Below are 24,186 nucleotides of genomic sequence, written 5' to 3' on the forward strand. Positions count from 1 at the left end.
ACAGAAGCACTGGAATTAAAGCAGAGAAAGCTTAATTTCCATAGGCAGAGGAGGGCTGCAGAGAGCAGCGTTACACTTCTTTGCTTCCATATTAGTTCATTAGAGGGGTCTGCGACATCTGGCCCGTACACCCTGACCCTACTGGTGATGAATGGATTTAATCTCTGGCATGTGACACTGGTGTTCATGATTCCTGCAGGTTAATTGATTTCTTTTGGCAAAGCACAGCTCCAAGTCCTGTTGTCTGAGCAGCACGACTGACTGCAGAGAGAAAATAAGGCGTCTTGAAGAAGAAATTCTCCCATACCCAGCAAATAACAGGTAGGATATGAGAAAGGCTTGGCCAGGCAGGCAGTTATCATTGCCAAAGGTGCGCGGTGCCAAGTGCAGATGGCCTGTCAGATAGCTGGGAGATGGACACTGGGTTTGAGTCCAGCATGGAGCTCTAAGCTGCTAATAGCAAAACACTCAGTTGTCTTTTCTCTCACAGGCAGACACGCAGCTAATAACAAATCCTCCTCCGTAAATTCTTCCAAGAAGACCACCGAACCCTGTCAGCAAGAGCTGACGGGACCCAGTCGACAGCACAGACACCATGCACATGGCAGGGAGAGAAGCCTTACTCAGCAGTTGCCACCCTTATTAAAGATACTGTCTTACTGTTCAGCAATGTGTCAAACCTGAATTAAGCTGCAGTTTCCAGAAATCTGACGGTAGGATGCCAGAGTATTTTTAACATGGGAGTGGGCATATCCAGAAAGAGTGCAGAAGTCATTTGAGAGAGATTGTTTTGTTAGCTGTTGTTTATGACAACTGCTCTCCCTCTGAGACAGATTGCACCCGTACATGTAGGATCAGTAACTGAGTAATGTAAAATTCAGAAACGAGCATGAATCAGACCAGGAAAGGGAAGGATGCTGAAAAAGAGTGCAGCAAAAGCAGGTCTGACGCCTGCATAACTAAGGTTCTTCACTAAGTAGAGCAGTGACTGGTTTGGGAGCTGGTATGCTCTGGGCATGAACAGAATACAATCAAATCTGCTCAGGCTAGATAACAATAGACAAAAATAAACACGTTTATTCAGGATAAAGGAGAGCTGTGGGATGTGATCTCTCTACTACTTACTACCCTATCACCACCTTGTGTTTTTGGCTCCCTGCTGCAATAAAAGTCACCCTGAGCACCTAGAAACTTCTGTTCATCTTGCCATGTCCCCAAGGGATCATCACTACTTGCATGTACAGCTCATGTCTGCCATTACAGCAACAGGGCCGAAAGGCAGCCAGAGCAGTTCCCATCCTCCTGGCTCTCCAGGCGCTGGAGGCCCTTAGGAACCCATACAGGTTTCGCGTCTTCTCCAGATAATCTGCTGTACCATTGACCTCTTCTTTCTCTTAGGAGGTTCTTCCTAACGTCTAATCTCCAACTCCACTTACTGCAACTTAAAGCCTTTATATGCAGATAGTAACAAACCAGACACACATCAGTCATGCCACATCCCCAAAACCACACCAAAGTTCAACTATGCAAGACTTAACCTTCTTACGAGATGCATGATGAGGTCTTGTTTTCTCCAGCATGTTTAAACACTTCATTATAGGTGGAATAGATACCTATAGGCACCAGGAGAGGAAAAACTTTATCTTGTATTTGTGTGTGTTAGTAAAAGGAAGGTGGAACTGCTCTTACAGGGACTCAGGACAGCATTTTGGCACTGCTTTCAAATCTCTTGCATCCATCTGATAAGATGGTGTGAGCCAGAGAGTATCACCCAAACTGTTCACACACTTGTGTCAATTTCCAAACACCTTATTTGCCTTGTAGCTGTATCATTTCTAGCGACAGTGACACGCCAGGGCCACTCTCTTCAATGTACAGCAAGGTACACTCTACTCTCTTGGTCTGCGCAATTATCACAGGCTGCTAAAACGTCCGCATTGTGTTTTTTTGCCCCACGTATCTACATCTGTGTCATTAAACTGATACAAACACTCGTGCGGTGAGATCTACACGGGTGAAGCTCAGTCACACAAAGTTCTTGTTGCTGTGGATGTCTGATGCAGCACTGCTGCTACAACAGCACGTCTACGCCGTTGTTCCTCTACCACTGCAAATGGCTCTCACAGCTGTTTCGCAGGAACAATAAGCTCCTCCTCCTCCCAGTGGAAGCAAGGTAAAGGCAACCTCCAGTCAACTCCAGACTAGTCACCTGCCCGCATATTCAGCATGCCATTATACACAGGTACTCTTATTGTTCAACAATTAGGAGAAAGAGACTAACCCCAGGAGTGTGTATGTCATGTGGAAGCGTCTTCTGAATTACTGTAGTTGCCAACCGTGAGGTGGTCCGAATCGGTTTCTTTACTGCAAAACAGTAGCTTTTTTTTACAAGCTGTAACAAGGGACTGGGTAAGACTATCTTTAGTACAGTGACCCTTGAGCGCGTGTGTCCCCACATACACAGCTTCCTTCCTTCTTGCCTGCTGTGCTGTAGATTAGAGGTAGCGAGCGGGACACAGGGGGCTGAGATGGGACTCTGGGCTCAAAGCTGACCACCAAGCTCTGTAAGGTATCTCTTGCTGTCCACCTGGCATTCCACAGGTCCAGCACACAGCAGCCCCTCACAGATGGCCTGGCCTGTGGCATGCTCACATAAGGGTAAAAGGGGTCTGTGATCGTAAGTGCTGTGCTCCCCTCCAGGTTGTAAGCCAGTCACAGATCCACCAGAGCAGAAGCGTGTAAAGGATGCCCAGCCAGCATGACCCAAGCCCCTGTGCTTCGTGCAGCCTCATGCACTCTGCTGAGCTGAGGTTCTTACCATACAACCTGACATCCTTTACCTGGAAGGACCAAGGCCCAGGGAAAGAGTACAAGCATAAGAGTTTGAGAGAGAAAACAGGCTTTGGTACTTCCCCATTTGCAATTGCCAGGTTACTCACTGTTGTTCAGCTTTGGCTCGGTCACTTAGGAAGAAGAGGGCTGTGGCCAGGAAAAACATCCCTCCTAGGACAACGACAAACGGGCAGAGCATGAGTGCATACCCCAAGCTGAGGAACTCCCAGAGCGGGGACTCCTTTGTGCTTTGTCGTATCAGGTCTGAGATCTAGGAGAGAAGAGCAAAAAAGTTAGTCACGTAGATGAAAAATAGACATGATAATACCATGGGAACACAGCTCCCTAAACAACCACCCACTGAACATGTGCACAACGTTTAAAATGGAAGAGTTTGTTCATGACAGGCTGAATGCCCTTTGCGTGCTTTAGCCTTCCACATGCAGTTATTCTGCACCCTGGAGCCCGGGCACCTCTCGCTGTGAGCAGCATGGCAAGGTTCCCCTCTCCCCGCCATTCTTCTAGCCCAATCTGTTATTCTTCCCACAGCCCTCTCCACCTTCTCCCTAGCTACCTCAGTGATTGAATCAGCAGGTGTCTAACCTCGCAGTGTTTAAATTGTTATGAAAAGCTCTTGCTAAAGCTCAGTAATATTTAATGAGCGTCTGCAACTAAGACAATCACATTTTAATATTGACTGTCCAGCAAACAACTACCCTCTATAAATCAAACAGAGGTAGCAGCAGTAAGGATGAGTCCCAAGGCATTGGCTATTTAAATGTCCAGTTCTGGCTTTGTCTGTGACCTTTTGTTGAGGCAGAAATGCCAGTTGATACCAAAAGACTGCAGGGAATTTGCAGCATAAACTCCTGTGGCCGTGCACACATGCAAATCAGTTCTAGAAACAGTCAAAGCTTGTGCAGCATCTCCTAAACTGCCACGCTATTGCTGATGAGAAAGGTGGTGTAGCAAAATCTGACACTGAAAGCTTAAATCTAGACAAACTACAGCTAAGTGAAGTGATAAAAATGTGATAAAAAAGTGAAAAAAAAACACCAGGAGAAAGCACCGATTCACAGCCCTGCAGCCAACTGCATTGACCTGGGAGGTAAATGTGTGCGTAGAGATGCCTCAGAGGGGTGAAGCTCAGCAGAAGGTCACAGAGAGATGACACGCAGGGAGACACCAATGAAGAGGTCACGGTGTGTGCTTTAAAGGCTCTGTAGCAGGGAGACTCTTTGGAGCACTGGTGGCCTCTGTGTCTTAATATCCTCCTCATTACTCAGCCTGGCTCCAGCTCCAGTGAAGGGAAGGAGAAGCAGCCAGCCTGATGCAGGAGGGGAAACTACTCTGCACACGGAAGAGCAGAAGACTGGCTTTCATGACAGCAATGTCAAGCAGAGACAAGTGAATAAACACAGGAAGAGTGTATCTACAGAACTGATTGAAGGTTTTTAGCCAGACTTCTCTGTTTCATTCCCTGCTCTAGAAAGGAGGAGGAGAAAATTTCGGTGCTTCAGATATAGCGAAGGAAGCATTCCTGGCCTCTCAAAGAGAACTTCGTTCACATTGTATAACACACACACAGAAAAACAGGAGCATTAGCACCAAGTCTCAGGTGAGAACTGATGGCTAAAAAAGTCCTTAGACTGAAAGACAAACAACAGTGGCTAATAATCTGAGAGACATTGAAAAAGTAGCAAAAAGACTTGAATGTGAAAAGAATGCACCGCCAGGAAATCAACAGAACATGCACTTCACCCAGAAGACAGGGACCTCAGCTGGTAATCTATTCCCTCTTGTATCCAGGCACCTTAGTTCCCCACATTTCCCTTTCTCTTCATTATGAACCAAAATTCCATATTCAATCAGCTCCTCTGTGTGCAATAGCCAGAACTGAGGCTATTCTACAACAGAAACTGAGAAATTTCATTATTGGGAATGGATCCAATTATCCTCCGAAAGGAGCAGGCAATAAATCACTCAACAAATTGACATGATAGATCAGCTACGGATGATGAAAAGCCAGGCATAGGTGACGTGACATTCTAGGCTAAAAACAGCTTTGAAAATGTAGTCTCCAACAAATAAAACTCCCAATACACCTTGCCCCACACTTCTAATTATGCCTTCTAAGGCATCATATTGACCTTTTATACCAACAGGTCTTGGTAATGTTAATTATTGTACCTTTGCCATTTTTAACCCAACAGAATCTTAAGTGCATGTTTTAGGAACAGCAGTGTTTCCTCCCATCCAAGGTAAAATTCCATCCATCCAGCCCGATGGATTTCTCACCTCGGTTTCCTATAGTCCTCTCACCAATCTCTTAATTCTGGAACTTTTATCAGGGCTTAGATACTGTTTTTGCTGTTAACTTGCAGTCACTATTCTGTGTCATTCTGTTCTACTCAGTACAAGCCACCTGCTAAGGCTGGGACTTTGGCATCTCCTCTCCAGAGGACACAGGACACTATTACAGACTTGTGCTCCAAGAACGACACACAGTTTGCCAAATGATCTGCTCTGGCCTGTCAATTTTTGGCTTGCAGACTCCTTGCAATGATGGGACTCTGAGTTGTCTAACTGTGATCTGGCAAGACCCAATCTAGAATCATTTTCAGTGTCTTCTCTCCATCATGAGTAACAAAAAGCAGGTGCTGCATGCACAGTCAGTTCCAGTTCTTCAGCAAGGAGTCAGGTACGGGATTGCTTTTCTTGCTCTGCCAATTGGTAAGTGGCAAAAAACTCCAAAACATTTATCCAAAACCTGGGAGTGGAAAGTGAGTGAGCTCTCCTGCTGCTTTGCAAGTTTTGTAAGGATTTGATAACATCTTAAGCATGAAAGTTCACATCTTCTTTTCCCTAAGATAGGTCTCGGGCCAAGAGGAATGACTTTGCTAAATACATTTCGGATCACGGTGTTTTTATAAGAGAACACAACCAACGTGTTCAGTGGGTGGCAAGCAGCTGGATGGAGTCCAGCTAGAGAAAATGCCCACTTTCTGGAGAACAAACAGTACAGCACCAAGGGGCCTGATCCCCAAATCCCAAATCTCTGCTTGTGTCTCAGTCTGAGTGCAGAAGACAGCGAAGGGAAACTTTATTACCTTTCTCTGGAAGCATGTATTGTATTTTTTGGACCAATGGATGTTCAGGTATGCTGAAGCTCTACAGCAAAACACCTTGCTCCTGTGTTACTCTCCCTCCTGAAGAGCAGGAGCAGTTAAAGTCATTCCATAATTGTACAATGTAATGGCAATCATCATCTCACTTGCCCTCTCTTATTGCTGAGTGGTACATCTTAATTCCTCTGCAATTGCTTGATTTTTCTACATTTCTGGCTTTGCCTTTTGGACACAAATCTCGCTACATAAAACGATATTTCCACTGCAGTATCTGGCACAAATACCCGATTTTTATTAATACCAATCTGATACAAGCCAGGTTCTCTCTGGCTCCTCTCTTCAGCACGATTCCTTAACACAGCACCCTTTGTAACCCCACAGTTTCACCACAGACGTGTGGGGCTCACCCTCTCTGAATTCAGATGCATGTGAAAGGTTGTTTTTCCCCCCTCTCCCCCCCTCAAAATCTAATATGAATGCAAGTGAAGACTAGCGACAGAAAATAAGGGATTTTGTAAAGTAAAAGTAAACAATTTGCCGAGCCTGTGGGGGAGCACAAACATTTGCACTGTGCTTAATGGCATGAGAAACACATTATAAAAGAGGAACTAAACCCAACTATTTTGTGATACTAGCTCTGAAAACTGCAGAAAGATAAAGGAATTGCATTCTAAAACTTGTTTCAATTTTAACATTGGCATGTCTGGATGTTGGAGGACTAAAAGTCAAACATCCTGTTAATCTTAATTGTGCCCTTCTGAGATCAAAGCCAGATTTGTTACATGGCTGGTGACAATATCAATAGCCTGCATTTGTGCATGGTACCTGGGTTTGCCCCATCATGACTTGTAGCAAGAATTCCTGCACTGCTTCCCCTGTGTTAAGCTCATCAGTTTATACCCTTTGACTCCTCCCAGGATCAGCAGACTTCATAAATAACTGGTGCTTCCTTAAAAGGGCCACGGAAAATTAAAAAAAATCAATCAAGTGCTGCACTTTCAATGCTAACAAATGGACTTTGTGTGTCTGTTGGGTGTTAGAGCAACATTTGCCTCCTGACAACATTTGACCTAGCCAACAGGAGAGGTTTGGAAGACTATTTTCTCCATGTCATTAACTGCCTTTCTCTTCAGGTCTGGGCTACTCAGGGTTTTTGTAAGGCAATGCCAGACTTTCTTCTCTCCTAGCAGGAGATGCCTTGTACCACGGGCAACATAGAATCGAGAAACATGGCTCATGTTAGGATACATGTACTGAAATGTGCAGGGGTGGGTGATGCCCACTTAGGTGCAGAAATCAGGTCTGTGGCAGAGGACTGCAGTTTGGGAGCACACCTTTAGCAGTATCCCTGACCCCTGCACTCTCATTTCTTTGCAGGATGGATATCCACCACCATCTTCCCTGCTGCTGACTGGAGCAACGTGATGCTTGGCAGCAGCAAGAAGGACCGGCACCTTCCCCCATATTGCAGATACCTCATTCTGAAAGGTGCTCAGCACCATGTAAGCTTTGTGGCCATGCTGGGAGTTTACAGGGTCTTTGGAACTTGAGAAAGAAGCCACTTAGGTGAGATTTTTAGTGCACTGAAAAGAAGTGACAGAGCAGATGGGACAGAGCTTGAAATACTTGAGTGGAACAAAGATCAGCTCAGAGTTTCTGGGTTTGCTTTAATTAGATACTTTTACATACTTTAAACATCCATTTATCAAAAATGCTGAGAAGCTGCACTTCTAACTAAAGTCACAGGGAATGACAGGTGCACAGCACCTTTTTCTTCTGGAAAAGAAAATGAGGCTGTGAACCCTTGGCAAAGACTGTTTTATATAAGGGAAGTCATTTGGTTATTTTTTTTAGGACAGATTTAAATCTTGTCTGTTGATGAGTCAGCAGAAGTGGAAAGCTTGTTACGTCACTGAAATGAAATAAATCCTGTGCAGATTGATTTCCAGGTGCTTAATTCTCCCCTTTTTTGCAACTGACAGCCATGTCAAAGATTTGGCCTTTCCATGCACTATGAAAAAAGCTTTTAATTACTCAGCTCAGCCAGGACCAGAGAAATCCTCAACGTAAAGTTATTGCTTGAAGAAATAGTTAGTACAGATGAGGGTCTGGGGACAATTTTCCTTGCAATATTTCCTTAAAACATGTGTATCAGATGTTGGACTGTGAGAGCAAACCCCACTTTACCCACCACAGTCTGGGTCATATTGCAAGTATGATTGTGGGGGAAGACTGCAGGAGCAATACTTTGGGGCTAGAGAACACCACTCGAAGCAGCTGGCACTTAGTAAAGATACAAGGAACAATCAAAACCGTGAATGTGCCTCCCATGCCACCTGCTCTCTCCATTAGGCGATGGAAGATGCTGCCTAGATGCACTCAGATATGCTATAAATATTACAACTGTATGCTATGATCCTACAAAAAGTCATTCACTACACCAGTACCCTGAGCTGTGCTCCCCCAGCCAATACTCCTCCCGAGCACCAGCACACTGCTGTTACGGGTTCATGATCGCGTGGCAGGGAAAGAAACAGGGGTAAAAAACAACTTCTGGTCTGATCCCTCAAATGCAGTGCCACTGGGCAGGGGACAGATCTCAAGAAGCAGGATTTGATTCATCATTACAGGCAATGCTCGCTGAAAACTTGATTCTGCTCTCAAAGGGTGCAAGCCCTGAAAAATGAACAAGCTGTCAGGCAGACACACACCAAAAAGTGTCCTCGGCAAAAGGGAGGTGGCCTTCCTGGAATGGGACTAGCTGCAAAAGGCAACAAGACAGAGACCTCTGTTCCACCCTTAACCACACAACAGCAGTGGAATAGCTCCTGATAGTCCATAAACCAGAGCGATGCTAGGAGAGTAACTTGCACGTTTGTCTGTTTTAGTATAGCAGAGTAAACTGGAGAGAATGTTATTGCAGAGTAGCCGTGTCCGCAGATCTACTCTGGAGTAGCCATAGTATTTTGAACCATAAAATAGGAGTTGTAAACCATAATACATGAATTCAGCTTCCTCAAGCAGGCAAGCCTTTTCATGTAGAAACTCTCCTTCCTATACCTACATATTTACTTGGATGGGTAAACATCTTTAAAAGCAAATCACCAAAAAGGCCGCCTCAAACTGGGACAAGAAGGCTGTTATATCTACACCTACAATTATAACTTTCATTAAAGAAGTGTCTCAGATACTGCATTCCCTACAAAGTTTCTTCCCCTTAATCAAATGCTGATGTGCCTTCTTGATACTCTGCACCAGTGATAATTAACACTGTTCTGCTAACTACTTGCTAAAGGAAGGTCATTAGCATTCCTGCTATTTAAGTAGCTCATTAGATCTAGTTTATCAACCTACTCACGTAAGAAAGCTGGGGAAGAAAAGTGAAGGGTGACAACTGATAGGCTTATTCGTAATTTTTTTTTTCTAGGTAATAAAATTGCACAAAACCCCTTCAAAACTAAGCAGAACAGCTCACACTTGCTTACAATTAATTATGAGGTCACCCACACTCAGACCTGGTTTTCAGAAGGGGACTGTTAAATGAGAAGATGCCTGTCCAGGCACTTGTGGGCTGTGCTGCCAGGAAAAACAGCGTGCTCAGGCACGGCACAAACACACTCCTTGCCAGACGTGGTCTGCTGTCCCCACACCGCTTGGCTGGAGGTTGTGTCCCTCTGGTAAATCTGAAGAAGTGGCAGCAAGGAGGTCAGGCCATGGGGGTACCCCCACCAGCTGGGCACAGGGAGCAGCCTTCAGCCCAGCAAAAGGTACTGGTTGTGGGATGCTGACCACCAGCACTTTAAAGCCCCATTCCTCGCACCTTGATGCTGCCAGGTGATGGATACAGACAGGTTTCAGTCCCCAGACCTGATGGATGGTTGTGCAGGGTAGATGTGGAAGAATTTAATAAAGCAGAAGAGACACCAGCACCAGAATAGCCAGGACAGTGTGTGCCCACAGCAGCAATTTCCCTGGCACATTCAGAGCCTGCAGCAGGTGCCTGCCTCTCCTCACAGCCAGGACAAGAAGCAAGGCGAGTGTGGAAGAGGAAAATGCTGCTGTGCTCACAGAGAAAGCAAATGGCAGACTTGGAGGAAGGAAAGCCGAAGTACCAAGACATGGGGGTCTAATACATAAAACAGGGGAAATTACTTCAAAAATAAAGCATGGAGTTATACTCTAAGTTGTTAAATGGGAATTATTTAAATTCGGCAGGTTATCGCAAAGGTCCTGAAAAAGCTACGGTTATATAGGAATAAAAACTGTCTCATCTAATGAAATACTGCAGCAATGCCTATTCTTATTTGTGAATGAACAGGCAGCACTGATTTATAGGAATTGATCTCTGTGTTTGGCAGGTTGTAAAAGCTTCTGCAAATTATAGCTGCCACCCTCGGACTGCATTTGCATAGCTTCTTTGTAAGACAATCTTGATCCTTTTTACCATAAGAAAAGTTATCAATATTTAAAGAGACATGAAAAACAACCACACATACACGCTTCCTTCCACTTAGCTTTTAAACACTAGCATATATTTGTCACTTTTGGTGATTCTAAGAAACTGCTTAAATGCAAAGCATTCATCAGATGTAACTGCACTGCAAGATTTGGAAGTGGGGGAGATTACAGAAAAATGTGAGTCTGACCTTCAACTTTTACAGCACACCACAGAGCAAGGGAGAAATCACACATGTGAGGCTGCAGCTGTTAAGTACTTTTCTATGCTCTACATGAGGATTATAAGATCAATACAACATTTATTGGTATCCAGCAAACAGAGACAACTGGCTGACACAGCTTAGTCCTACAAGGACGTGAGTATCTGATTCTGTACTAAGGGCACTGCTGGAAGGAATCTTATTGTGTACTCTCCCAAAACTGTGTAAGATTCCAGCTTTATTTGGAGCTGTTTAAGGAAAGGTTGAACGTGGTGCTTAGGGACATGGTTTAGTGGGTAATATTGTTGGTAGGGAGACGGTTGGACCAGATGATCTTGGAGGGCTTTTCCAACCTTAATAATTCTGTGATTCTGTATTTGGATCAAAACATTGCTCTTTTAGTGAGGGAGACTCAGGTGGAAGTTGTAAGCAGTCAGAAGAAATGGCAGATCTTGGGGGTCTCAGATCACTCACCCTGAGTGATCAGGAGGCTGAATTTCACTGGTTCTAAGCGTTTCTGTTATGTCAGTTTGTTTAACTTACCCTGCCTTCTCCCTCTCTCTTTCAAGAGCTGCACTGGGGTGTTGGCCTGCTACACGATGTCCTCAGGCTGGGGATTCCCAGGACCATGGGAACTGGACTCCCAACTTCCTTTGAAGTCACCAGGAGATGGTTCCTTAGCTCCTATAGCCTGCCTTGGAAATCCTAGATCCGAACCATTTTTGTAACTTGTCCAAGTGAGATTTCTATGCTGCATGCAGGTCTCCCGCCCACTGCTCAGCTGGACGATTCCAGTGGCAAAAGCCTGCAGACTTGAACAATTAATTTGCGAGCTTGTCTTAGTGGAAAATTTGTCTGCTTGTCCTTTCACTATGAACAGCATTTGTTTTCCTGTATCTGAAAGCTCCAGTTGACCTTTCAGCCCAAGTAGTGCAGGAGCATGAGTCAGCCGAGCCAGCCCAGAGGCTACAGAAGCGGGTGCCGGTGCCTCCCATGCCACGAGTGCTTCCCTCTGGCTCCCTGCAGAGGAGGCTTGTACTTGGAGAGCCTCCTCCTGAGCAAGAACTGCCCAACAACTACAGCATTAGAAAAGAGTAATTCAAAATTGTAATTAATATTTTCCCACTCTAAAGAAAGCCCAAGGCAGCCATTAAACTGGGTTTAAGCATCTTTCAGGCAGGCAGCCTTAAGTAACTCACAACTTGCTTGGTGTCTAAACACCAGAAGGGCAAGGCACATTTTTTCTACAACCAAAGTCCCTTTCTGTTTGTGACACCCAAGAGCCCTAGACAACGTTCAAGATGAATTGCAATCATTCAGGGTCCTGGCTGTTCCACCTGGACGTCCCTGTTATGTAACAAGAAGAGGGAACACACAGCAGCCACCTGGGAGCCTCGCCTGCAATCCGAGACCCTGCCCCTCATCCCTGACGCCCATCTCAAAAAACCACAAAGCCATCTCTCCCAGTGTCTCCTTTGTTCTCACCACTTTCAAATACATTCTAAAATAAGATCATTTCTCCTGGGGTGCCCAGAACATTGAAGTAAATAAAGACTAAGCCAAATCGTATATATTTGTTCTCTTGAGACGTCTCTCATTTCTTTGATCCATTCAGTCTTATCTATATTTGCCTTTTCATGTCAACTTCAGAGGGCTACAGAGCAACTATATTGTTTTGGGGAGCTAGCATTCAAGTGTAAATATTATGTGTGTATTTATAAATATATATGTTAAACACAAATAAATATATATATATATACACTCATGAGTGAGCATGGGATGAGTAGAAGAGAAGTGGTCGTTAAAAAAAGGTCCACAGCAGCCAGCATTACTGAGCAGCAAGAGCACATCAGGTGCTCTCTCTCAGGTGTTGAGACTAATTAAAGTCCCAGATACATCGCTGGAAAACTGTAGCACCTTCAACACAACATGAGCAGTATCACTTAAGGCTTTACATGGAGGTTGCTGTATTTTATAAACGATGATCTATATTCTCTGAAATGCAGTGCATTAAACACAACAGAAGGTTTCAAGGGAAAGAAATTACCCCAGTATATCTAGATTTCTTTCATTACATTTCCCAAGCCTTATATTTTCAGCTAGGAACATTCTCTGATTGCCTATTTTTCGAGCAGGGACTTTTGTTTTACTCTGCACTAGGGCAATGGTGGCATAATAAGAGAGGTCTCAAGTCAAACCAAGGCCAACAAGTGCAGCAGTAACAGAAAGGAATATAACTAATACAAAACAAAATATGCACACCAGAAGGAATACTAATAACCCCTACCACCACCACCCCTGTTCCAATCTGATTCCTAATGGACTGCTGTCTATACCACAGAGCAGCCAATCTCACTTTACACTGCAGTCAGTGAGTTTTACAAATGCCCTAGGCTAAACAGATTTAGAAGCTCACTTCTTGTGCACAAGTGTTCTTCCCAAGTTTGAATTGTGGCCCACAGATAACAAAAGCGTGTAAAAAAGTTGCATTGCACTGCACCACTTCCCATTCTGCTGACAAATACAGGCCTCCCTTCCCTAGCATAGTTCAGCTTGGCATGTTAGGGAAACAGTCAGTAAACAAACACAAACACGGGCACACAACCCTGCCGAAACCTGCTGTGAGCACTTACAAATCCAATCAGATAAGGACTGCCAGCGTCTCCCAGGAGGTGTGAAGTGAAGCTCTGCAAGGCCACTGCGGTTGCACGGCGCGTTGGGATGACCACATACTGCGAAGAAGAAAGGGAAAGAAAAATAAATACATGAGGAAACTCAACTAAAGAACCCGTCCAGCTCTCTTGTATTGCTTAATTAATGCAATTTTTTGGGGAATTAATTTTCCACAAAAAAAAAAAAAAAGATTCCATATTTGAAAGATAACAGACACATTAGGGAAATTTTCCAGAGCCGAGATATTGTCGTGTGGTCTCCACTCCTCTAACAGGACATAACACCCTCAGCTAGGTCACGCAATATTAGTCTGACTACACAGGATCAATGGAAAACATGAATTATTTCCTGATTAAGGGACCAGAGCCTGCAGAAAACAGAACTATAACCATGGAAGGGAATGGAAGATTAAAAAAGAAAACAAACTAAACCAAAACAACAAACCCCGGTCCTGCGGAAAGATCTTTGTTTTATAACATACATTTAGAAAGAGAAAAAAAATGTTTCCTGCATAAAAGTTGTGAAAGAAGCTGGCTAAGAACATCACCACATCCTCATATCCTGATTTAGAAATTGATCCTGTCTTGATTTAAAGACTGTAAGTAGCAAAGAATTCCTAAATCCAAGTGAACTCTGTTTCCACTCCTGTCCACTGTCTTGTTCTGCCTTTTTCTATTTCTTTGGAGAGCTGCCTGCCCTGCCAGAAATGACTGGTTTTGTGGAGCACGATCCTTTTTACTCTTCCACATTCTCTCTAATGGACTGCTTTTAGCTTTTCTTCACAAGGCCTGTCTTCCCAGGCTTCAACTCCTTCTTGCAATGCCTCCCTGAAGTCGTTTATTAATTAAATGTGACATTTCAGGACTGGCATGTCCCCTGCTAGAACACACAGAGATGAATTTGCCTTAGCTGGCTGAGTCAAGGAGAACTAACTGCTCAACAGCGACCTACCTCAGGGCACAGAGTCTGAAGCGCTGCTTCAGTGCTCATCACACCCTCTTGGAGTGGCCCTGTCTGCAGTGGGAAGAGTTAACTGTAACAAAAGAACTGAAGCACCACCCAGAAAATCCACAACAGAAGAGAGTTTGTGCCTCTTTATAATGATCATCTCATCCCAAGCACAGGCAATTGGGAATGATGGGTAAAATTAGATCAAATGCTTTTCATTAGGGCTTTACGCATATGCCTTGAGAAAGACACGCCACTTCTTTCCTTACTGGGTTGACAAAGCTGCAAATGCACACTGCTAATGCGCACTGATGCCACGTATGAAATGGGTACCCTGTTAAACTTCTGTGGTGCATCAGAAAAGCAAATGATCAGATCCACAGCAGCCACCTGACTACGGATGTCAGACACTGGCCTCCTTTCGCATCAAAGAGCTCAAAGCAGACTTGAAGGCTCACAGAAATCCCAAGAGGAAAATCAAGGTCTAGACTTTATTAGAGACACAGAGACATACTGAAGGTCACACTGTGAAACACCAGGAGAGCCACACAATTCATTACCATTCCCCAAAGACACAAGGTAATGGGTACAACCTGGATAGATTAGACAAAATAAAACACAAAAAAATGAGTTACTGTTCTTTCCACCTGGCCCCAGGTCACACAGGTGCAGTGAGAGGCATTCTGCAAGAGCTCTTTGAGAAAAAGGCATTTGAGAAAATAAACCGAAACTCTATTTAATTCAAGAGGCTAGAGTTGTGTAGATCTTTGAAAGAGTGAATTTTAAACTTGTGTTAAAATATTTTTTTTGCACTCTACACTTTATTGTAACAAAACTGGAGAAGAAAGCTTGCCTGGCTCTATATTGTTTCCCTTTTCTTAGTGAAATGACTAAGGAAATTGTAAATGTATTCAAAACTTACCATTTTCAATGAGTGACAGTGAATTAGAGCCAACTGGAGAAAAAAGCTTGAATGATTGCTGTATCGTGTATGTGTGTGTATATATATATACACATGAATACACACACATACAATTATACATAATTTTACGTGTACATCTGTATTATGCATAAATACAGTTCTGCAAGTAGTGGCACAACTTCCAACAAGTTTTCAGTTTGCCATCAGTTTTCCTGATGGCAGAAACCATCAATATGGCTTATCAGTAAAAAGCACCAAAACACTTGGTAAACTTAGCCTGGAATTCAAGTGACAAAAACCAAACCAAACTAAACCCATCCGATCATTCAACAAGCAAATGAACATGAAATTTTTTCCTCCTCTAAAAAGATGTTAAAAAATGAGATGTTAAATTGTTAAAATGTTAAAAAGATGAGGAAAAAAGGCTTAAACCAGCATCTCCAAGACACCAAAACGTACTCCACCCTATCCCTGCTTAGAAAGCATTTTATTCCGACAGGGAGGAAGCAGCTGGTAGCAAACACTAGCCACTGTTCTAGGAAGGCAGCAGTAAATTACAACCTTAAAGGGGCATTTTGATACTAAAATAGACATAAATTCAAACCAGACCAGGCCTGGTTTGACCATCCCACAGAAACTGGAGGTGGGAGAGCCACAGCGGTCTAGGCGGAAGCCCGTGGGATCGTCCTGGCTCATCTCTGCCTCCAGGTTCAGAGCAGGCAGCACACAGGATGGGTGGGAAGGCTGACCAAGTGGCTCTGGCAAAGCTCTCCTCTCTAAATAGAGGCTCAGAAAGGGCACGGTTTGCTGCTGACATTCCCTTCCTGTAGAGAAACCAGCAGAATGAGTTGGTCTGAAACCAGCTCACCAGGAAAGCCAAGGAGAGATCACCCTTCTCCCAGCAGAAGGCCTTGTGCCAAACAGGTAAGGTCTGATGTTTGTCTGATTGTGAGAGAAAACTATGCTCTAAAATAATTGCTGCTCTTTCTAGGTAACACAGTAATCTTGAGGGCAACACACTGGTCTCTTTCATCCCCAAAGGCAAAGAAAACTCAGGTGAACCCCATCCCAGCAGAGCTGGGGAACAGCCCGGGTGTTCAGGACAGGCAAAGGCTGTGCTCAAAGTAAAGCAGCCTGAGAGCCCTTCGTGCACGCTGACAAGTCACTGCCAGACACCGTCTAGAAAGGAACTTTTACATGAAGTAAAAGGAGGCTGATCTGGTCTCCACATCGCAGCACGTGTGGAAGTACACATCCATCTACAACCCCTGGCCCAAAGGAGAACCACAGCAATGCCACCAGGCACAGCCTTCCTGCTCAGAGCTGCATCCAGGTGCCCCAAGCAAGCTGTGCACCTCCATTCGTAAGTGTTTCCCTCCCTGCCCTAAAATCTAAACCACAGCACGCTCAGCTCTCTGATGTGTGGGAGCTCACTGAGAGAAGCAACAACGAGAGCTGCTTCTGGAAACGCTGTTTCTTCAGCTGTAAAAATACACAGTATTTTCCACTGCATAAATAATTGTCTTTTATTTATCGGGAAGGTTGGCAGAACAAAAGGCACATTTCTCCAGGGTGGTAGCTCAGCCACAGTCAGTCTTAGCCTGTTTCAAGACTAAAGGAAGACTCAGACTGTACAGCAAAACACTAAGGCTGGTTTCCTCCATTTAGAAGGGACTAATGTTTTAGAAGAAAAGGGAAATATGGAGAGCATTTATTTTTTTGCATGAGTGTCAGGACTTTGCATAAACTGGAGGATGGCTTTTCCCATCAAAGAGCTAATGAGGGTATGATTGCTGTAGCTGAGGTCCTTCAAACTGTCTGCTGGCTCTCACACAAAAATGCCACCAAGCCCCTGTTCATCATCTTTATTTCTGAGATGTGCTATAGAGGAAAAACCCCACTATTAGGACCAGACTCCACAAAATCCCAAGCACTCACAATGTTACACACTTGCCTGCTGCACTGAAGCTCATTCATTACTGCTGTTACAAGGCAGTTTTAATGCTACTTTGGGTTTCTGGTAATTTTGAGGCCAATTTGCAAAGATGGCTGATAAAATCTGTTTCATAATTAGCGTGCTCCATAAGAACCACCTCTCTCCCCTAAGCACCATCTGAACATGTGCCTGGGAGGAGATTTGGAGAGTTGTGCTCAGGAGAATAAGGCCTGTTTTGTACAAATTTGCATTTGGAACAAATATCAGCCTTTTAAAATCTCAGGCAGTGCAGTGCGTTCTGCAGTGCTGACAGTTTATCAAACCTAGCCCTCAGCACCTTTTACTGCAGTCAGCTTGAGGAACTGCAGACAGACTGCCACACTGGCAAGAACAGAAGAGCAATGGAAGCACGAATCTATGAAGAGCCAACAATCAAATTTGAAAATACGAAGCAAACATTCTTCTTTTTGCCAAGGAAATTAAACTTGCAAAGCCTCTGAAGGTGTTTACCAACTTGCCATATAGGGCTCTTAAGAAGTCGTGAGATCTACAAATCTTGGGAGAGCTATGAAAAATCACTTGGGATGCAGTTACCAAAACCCTCACTTCTGGCATAAGTCTGCTCTCACTGAAATCAGCCAGTATTGAAAGCTTTTTGTCTATGAAAATAAGATAATATTTATGTATATGATTAAAGTGTTGTTAGGCTTACACTAATAATGCTTTTAAACTCCTTACTAGCCTGAGGCAAGAACAGACACACTTCTGACTACACCAAATAAATAGTAATCAGTAGAAATTAATTTGCAAAACATTTAAAGTGCATCTCACTGAAGGATATCCACACCTTTCTCTGGCTAGAACTTCTACAGAGCTGTCTGTCAAACATGGCTATAGCCCTGGCTCTCACCTATTGTCTGACAAAACATCCTCTCAATCCCCTTGTGTAATATAAACCTACTTCAGACCATCTGCTTACAGGCTTGCATTGATCTAAGTGGACGTTTACATTTATTTGTATGGCACTTTTACAGTTCTACTCATGCTGATAATGCATTAAGCTGGGCATAGATATGACACTCCAGTTCATTTGTCTGAACAGGCAAGAGAACAGCTAGCTTAAGAGTTGGCATCAATTACCAAAATCCAGTTTTTAACATGCTTTTAGTTTCCTTCTTGTGTTTTCAGAATTGGAACTAAGAAGGTTTTTCCAATTATTTCCAATCATTTCTTAAGGAGGATTTTTTTTCCCTCTTTTTCACTAAAGCAATATATACAACTGCAAATGCAACCGTGCAAAATGCAACTGACTATATGATGCTGCTCATACAAAACAGATGGCAAACCTATAAAAGCTATTAAAAAGCTACAGGATTCCAAAGTCACATTGAAATCAACACAAAAAAGCTCAGTAATTAAAATGGAATAACGATGGCATCCTTAGTACATTTCATGTAATGTGTTTTTTTTGGGAGAAGAATGCCTTTTGGGGTTAGCTTGAGACAACAGAGGTCAGGTTTCAGTTCTTTCTGGCACAGATTTTCTGTAGGACCTTGAATGTGTCCAGCAGATTCCCTTCATCCAGCGGGGCCTTGCTGACAGCAGCGTTTGCCACCTGAGCTGCTCTTTGAGAGCCACTGCTGGAGGACTGCAGATGTGCTTCATACCCTGTCCTTTACCTCTTTCAGGCAGTGCTAGGGAGGATATAAAAGATCTGCTATATAAGCTAATTTTGAGCAGAGAGTTGGGAGCACTCCTGTGAATCTCATTGCCAAAGACAGGATGTGACAGAAAGCTCTGGCAGGAGGCAGTAATGAGCAACTACAAATACTGTACTATAATTTCTTCCTCGGCACAGCTGTCTGTAGACTGCACATCTGTCTAAATGTTGAGATACCACTGAATGAATGGCAGCGACAGCCTTGAAATCAGCACAAGCTGCAAAACCAGTATAAGTACAGAGTAAACACCTGCTCGGCCTACGCTGAAGCTAAATTGGTAGGAGGAGCAAGCCTCAGAAATTAAAAGCTTTCTAACAGTCCTGAGGTATACTGACAACCTTTGCTTCCGTGCCTTATTCATACCCGAGAGATGTGGCATTAACCATACTGCCCTACCTCACAGAGCGTTCTCTGCACAAATGAGTGAAAGATTGAAAGATCTGTTCAGGCAATGCAATTACAGCAGCTACAGAGCCATCTTAAAGTATAAACACAACCTTGAACTTAAACCATAAACAGAATTTAAGCAGGAGCTTGAAGTTCTTTGCCGAATCAATGTATCAACCCCAGTATCTTTACATCTAGAAACACTGAGCCAGATTGCTTTCTTGTTGATGTTTGCATAAGCAACAAATACAAGTCAAGGGAGTTTTCTATTGATGCCAGACTGATTGTATTTTTAGCTTAGTCAACAACCTGCCAAAAGACCTCGGGCAAGTCCTACAATGGTTCTGTGCCCTAGTTTCCTTCTTTTTCAGACAATAAGCAACAAGAAACCTCCCTCACAATGGGATTTCAAGGTATTTGAAAGGCTCTGTATGTCTCTGATGGCAGCATCAGCAAACATGCAAGGCTCTTTAGCAAACATGCAGACTATTTCAGACAAAAATCTAGTTGCTAACATCAGCCTGCTGATTTGAAAGACTTAAAAAGCGCTATGGTGGAGAGAGAATGGAAAATGAAGGACACGAGGTGAAAAATCCCAGACAGTTTCCTCTTGAACACGGTGGACATAGTCCAAAAATTCTTTATACTTTCTTTTCCTCTCTTCTCTTCCAGAGGTTTTCTATTGTGTATGTGTTGAATGCTAGGTTTGCTGGAGTTAAGCCAAAGAGAGAGGTAGATGGCTGCCTTTGTGGTCAGAGGAGGGAGGGAGGGAAGGATTTCCTATTACAGAACAAAGCTGAGTTATTGATAACAAAATTTACTAATGTGCTATTAGGAAATGCTGACTGAGTTCTTTACATGTGGGGTTTTATGAAAATACTTAACATTTGGGGAAACTATTTGAATCCAGTAATCGTGTCCCTTAGACAAACATAGAACAGGCTGAACTAGGGACTAGGCATTTAAATGAAGATATGAACTTCAGGTTGTTCTTGCAAGCTGACAAACTGCTCTGGCCCCCAGAAGAGAAAGATGCTGTTCCAAGGTACACTCACCATTAGTATGTCTGCTGTGATAGCCCAGTTTGAAAACAGAAGAGTTTCTCCAATAAAAATGCAAATCTGTTGTAACAAAACACACAAAAAGGAGAAGATTTATTCACTTGACATTTAAGGGAAAAATAACCTGTCACAAACTTTCCTTTTGTCGCTTATTTGTCTCAAACCCATTCAAAGGATTCTTCTGTACACAATCCACTTCTGGTTAACGTTGTGGTTATCCTGAGTACTAGAAACCTACAGATGTTTATCTGAGCCCTGAGAAGGTTGGCCTGCAGCTTCATTAGTATAAACTGTTTATGATCTACAGGACAGATAAATATAAGGCTGACACCTTTGGTAACAGATGAAGATGAGAAGCCAAACAGAAGTGACAGCCCTGGACTTCCACGCTGAAATCATTCTGTTTCCAAAGGTCAGTTACGGAAGTCAGAAAGCCCCAACTCTCCAGAACAGTCATTTTCATGTTAAACTCTGTAGCAAACCAAATACCCACCACGTGCAAGATCCCTGCCCTCCCCTGCTAGCATATTGCTGTCCTTTTTGAGGGGGACATAAGTCTAGTCACTATAACAAGTTTTATGTTGCTAATACCTAGGTGCACTCGACACAGGACTTAGGTATGGGCTTTGCAACATCGCTGTCTTGTAGTGAGCTACAACTCTTGACTCTGTGGAGACTGTCAACAAGATACATTAAAAACCCTATGCATGTAGTGGGATGAGAGCTTCTTTTTGAGGTGGTGTGGTATAAACAGCCACCACACACCCTTTCCACCTCTGGCAGCCCTTCCTCACTTACTCCCAACCCCAAGCTGCCTTCTCTCTTGTGCAATGGGGCCAAGCAGGGATTGTGCAAATGTACAATGGGGCCAAGCAGGGATTCGGATCAGGAAACTGCTACGAGGCAAAGAATCTCTTGTTGAGGAGGTGGAGGAAGAGGGGCTTGTTTTGCTTATTTTTAACTCAAGTCAGTTCCCTGATGCAGTTCACTAAATGGTTCTGCAAACAGTTAGAGCAGTTGAAGAACTGGAAGTGATCACCAAGAGAAGAAACTAATTTAACCTGGTCTCATCATTAAAAGAAATGCTCATCAAACTGAGCCCAACAGAGCAAGGGGTGACACAGTTTCAAGGGGAACACTGCCCACATCAGAAAGCATTTTCCCTGTATTTCAGTTGTCGACCCTTTGCTTTTATGCTGTAGGTTAACAATTTAACAAAGAAAAGTAGGTTCAACAGAACAAAAAACAAGGAGAGAAAATCTTCCAGACACACATTTCCATCTTCCTTTGTGTATTATGAAGAGCACATAGATGAAACACTGCTTAAATAATCAGACTTGTAAGGATGATCCCCCTGCTCCTCTCCAGTAAGGAAGCAAGCAAAACCTGTTACTGGATCTTCCCCAAAGGTTGCTTTTTGCCCAGCTAACCCACCTCACCCCCAACTTTTTGTTGTTTTTGTATCTAGAGAGAAAACATTCCTCCTGCAATCCCTTCTGGCAGTTGGAGATTAGCAGCTATGGAGGTTTGGATTCAGGTAACTGAAGATTCCCCTTTTAATAACCTTATGTTCAGCTTTTGTTATGTTGAGTTGGGTACAACATATTGGTGAAACAAAAGCAGCCAGAAATACACAACACACTTTGCTCTGAGGAAACATTCAGATGAATGTCATTTTGTGGTTGTCTGGTAAGCTCTGACACTCACAGCCCCAACCCGGCCCCTGTTCCTTGCACAGGAGCAGTGTGGGGTGGGAGGAGGAACTCAGAGATCCGTGGCTATGGTCTGACGTGACTACAGCAGTCTCCTTTCCCACACCCTGCTCGAGATTGCCTATACCCCTCCGACCACCATGTCACTGCCAGGAATAGACTTCTTTATTTAGCAACACTTACGCACTGACCTACAGAAAGCTTCTTCCTCTATTTGTTTCTAAAATTATTTTTGTTTCCCATACCTTCCCCCTCCCTATCCCCTCTTTCAGTGACTGGACCTGCTTCCTCTGTGATGGTGTCTGAGCCAGTTACGGCCCAGCTGCTGAGCTAGGAAGTCTTCTCTTTCCACTTTCCCACTGTCCACTGGTCTGCCTTGAGCTCAGCTGAACTGCCAAGCTAAGACAGACAGATCCAAAGAATTAAGGTGCCAACAGAAGTTAAGTGACATGCAGCAAGGGCATACCAGACCCCCAGGTGGGCTCTCATGACCTGCACTGAAATCTGCCCTATCACAGCTTTGTAGCCACTGTTGCTGGAGTTCTGCAGCTGGATAGATTAAACTGAGCTTGGGAAAGATGTTATCACGCTTCTGAATGCAGCATCGACATGCCCTGCCTGTTCATAAAACACTAGAAACAGGCAACTGCTTGCCTTAAGGTTATATAAGTTACACACACACACAGAGGCTGTTACACACAGCAAGTAAAACTTGCCCTCTTCTGCAGGAATTCAGCCTAAGTCCTATGAATCACTGAAATGTTACTAACTTCAGAACACCAGACCTGAATTACTGAGTGTGCATTTCACCCAATGCTTTTCCATGAAACACGTGCCTCATGTGGATACTGGTAAAAGAAAAAGAGGAACAAGAGGAAGATCAAAAAGTAGGACAAAAGATACTGACATTAAAAAAGAGTCAGCTGCTAATGGGGATTTGTAAAAATGAGTTCATCCACCACAAAGGGCATATGAGGATATGCAGCATTTCTGCTGGAGAGAGGCTCTAGGGATGCTTATTGCAAATAGGGCAGCCTCCAGAAAGGATCGATAGCTCCTGAAATGGTCATGGTTTTAACTCCTCACACACTTTTAGAACCCTCATTTTACAGTGAGATTTCAGCTCGAGAGATAGATCCTTTCCTGAATCCAGCTGTGTTGGATAATATTTCACCATCTCCTTTTGGTATCCAGTTGCTCATCTTTGATAAGCCGATAGAAGTTCGGTCCCCCTGAAGTCTTTCTGTTTATGTGATCTGAGTTAGCAAATTCTGATTCCAAAAAATGATAAGTAAAGTAGACTTCAGAGCTGTCACACCAGCAGCTCTCCCAGCAAGATCTAAGTAGGTTATAAACTCCCTCTATGGCTATTTGCAAAGTGTGTGTATCTGTCTGCATCTTCATTATTTGAAGTTCTCTTTGAAATGGTGGCTAAGACTCCCACATGTACTCTTCAATTTGAAGCAAGCCTAACTCCATCTCAGTGTTGGGCAATATTGATGCCTCGGAAGCAGATAAGTCACCAACACCATGTCAACAGAAAGCTCCCTGGAGCTGACACTGGGATGCTGTAAAAGCTCTATGGCAAAGGCTTAGCCTAGGAGTTGTTTCTGCAAGATCATGAAATGTCTTTGAGGAATTGAAATGGATGCTGAAATTGAGGTACAACAGGAGCTTGGAACGATGTCAGAAGGAGGCAGAACATCTCTCTCTAATCACCTGGAGACTTAAACCAGTCTAAAATACTCTGTTGAAATGTCTGAGCAGTATGATACAATGATGCCATCCAGCTAATGGGTTTCAAGAGACAGGTTTGAAAACCAATATTTCAAAGAGCACACATTTTGGAAAGAGTAAGACCGGAAGATATACAAATTGCTGCTTTAAGGAGCTGGAATACAACACACTAGAACACATGCTGCAAGGAAAACAGAGTAAGAACTGTTTGCACTATACAGCAAAGCAAGATAGTATAAAGACAGAAATACAAGTGTCTGGGCAGCTAAATGATACAGAACGCTGTTTTATTTTACCTTTCCAGGCACTCTACTGCTGCCGGTAATTTACTGGATTAATATGAAAAGATGGGATAAATAAAGAAGTCTGTCTATCTGCTCCAAGGAGAAGGGGCTGCTACAGAAGAGGAATAGAAGCTGCCCTCAGGGACCAAAACCACCTGCAAGACAGGACCGTGCACGAGGAAGAACA

At 43.7% G+C, this 24,186-nt stretch overlaps 1 protein-coding gene across 1 annotated transcript in view; it reads right to left on the reverse strand.

The window, feature by feature from the left end:
- Positions 1-2,836: 2,836 nt before the first annotated feature.
- LOC118254074 (sphingosine-1-phosphate transporter SPNS2) overlaps positions 2,837-24,186 on the reverse strand; it is a 114,815-nt gene continuing 93,465 nt past the window's right edge. The window contains exons 9-12 of the mRNA XM_035559056.2: positions 20,261-20,326; positions 13,252-13,350; positions 2,940-3,103; positions 2,837-2,840 (exon numbers count right to left, since the gene is read on the reverse strand). Of these exons, the coding sequence (XP_035414949.2) occupies positions 2,837-2,840; positions 2,940-3,103; positions 13,252-13,350; positions 20,261-20,326 (333 nt within the window). The remainder of the gene's footprint in view (positions 2,841-2,939; positions 3,104-13,251; positions 13,351-20,260; positions 20,327-24,186) is intronic.

Source organism: Cygnus atratus, chromosome 20, assembly GCF_013377495.2.
Source record: "Cygnus atratus isolate AKBS03 ecotype Queensland, Australia chromosome 20, CAtr_DNAZoo_HiC_assembly, whole genome shotgun sequence".
In the NCBI taxonomy this organism is placed as follows: Eukaryota; Metazoa; Chordata; class Aves; order Anseriformes; family Anatidae; genus Cygnus; species Cygnus atratus.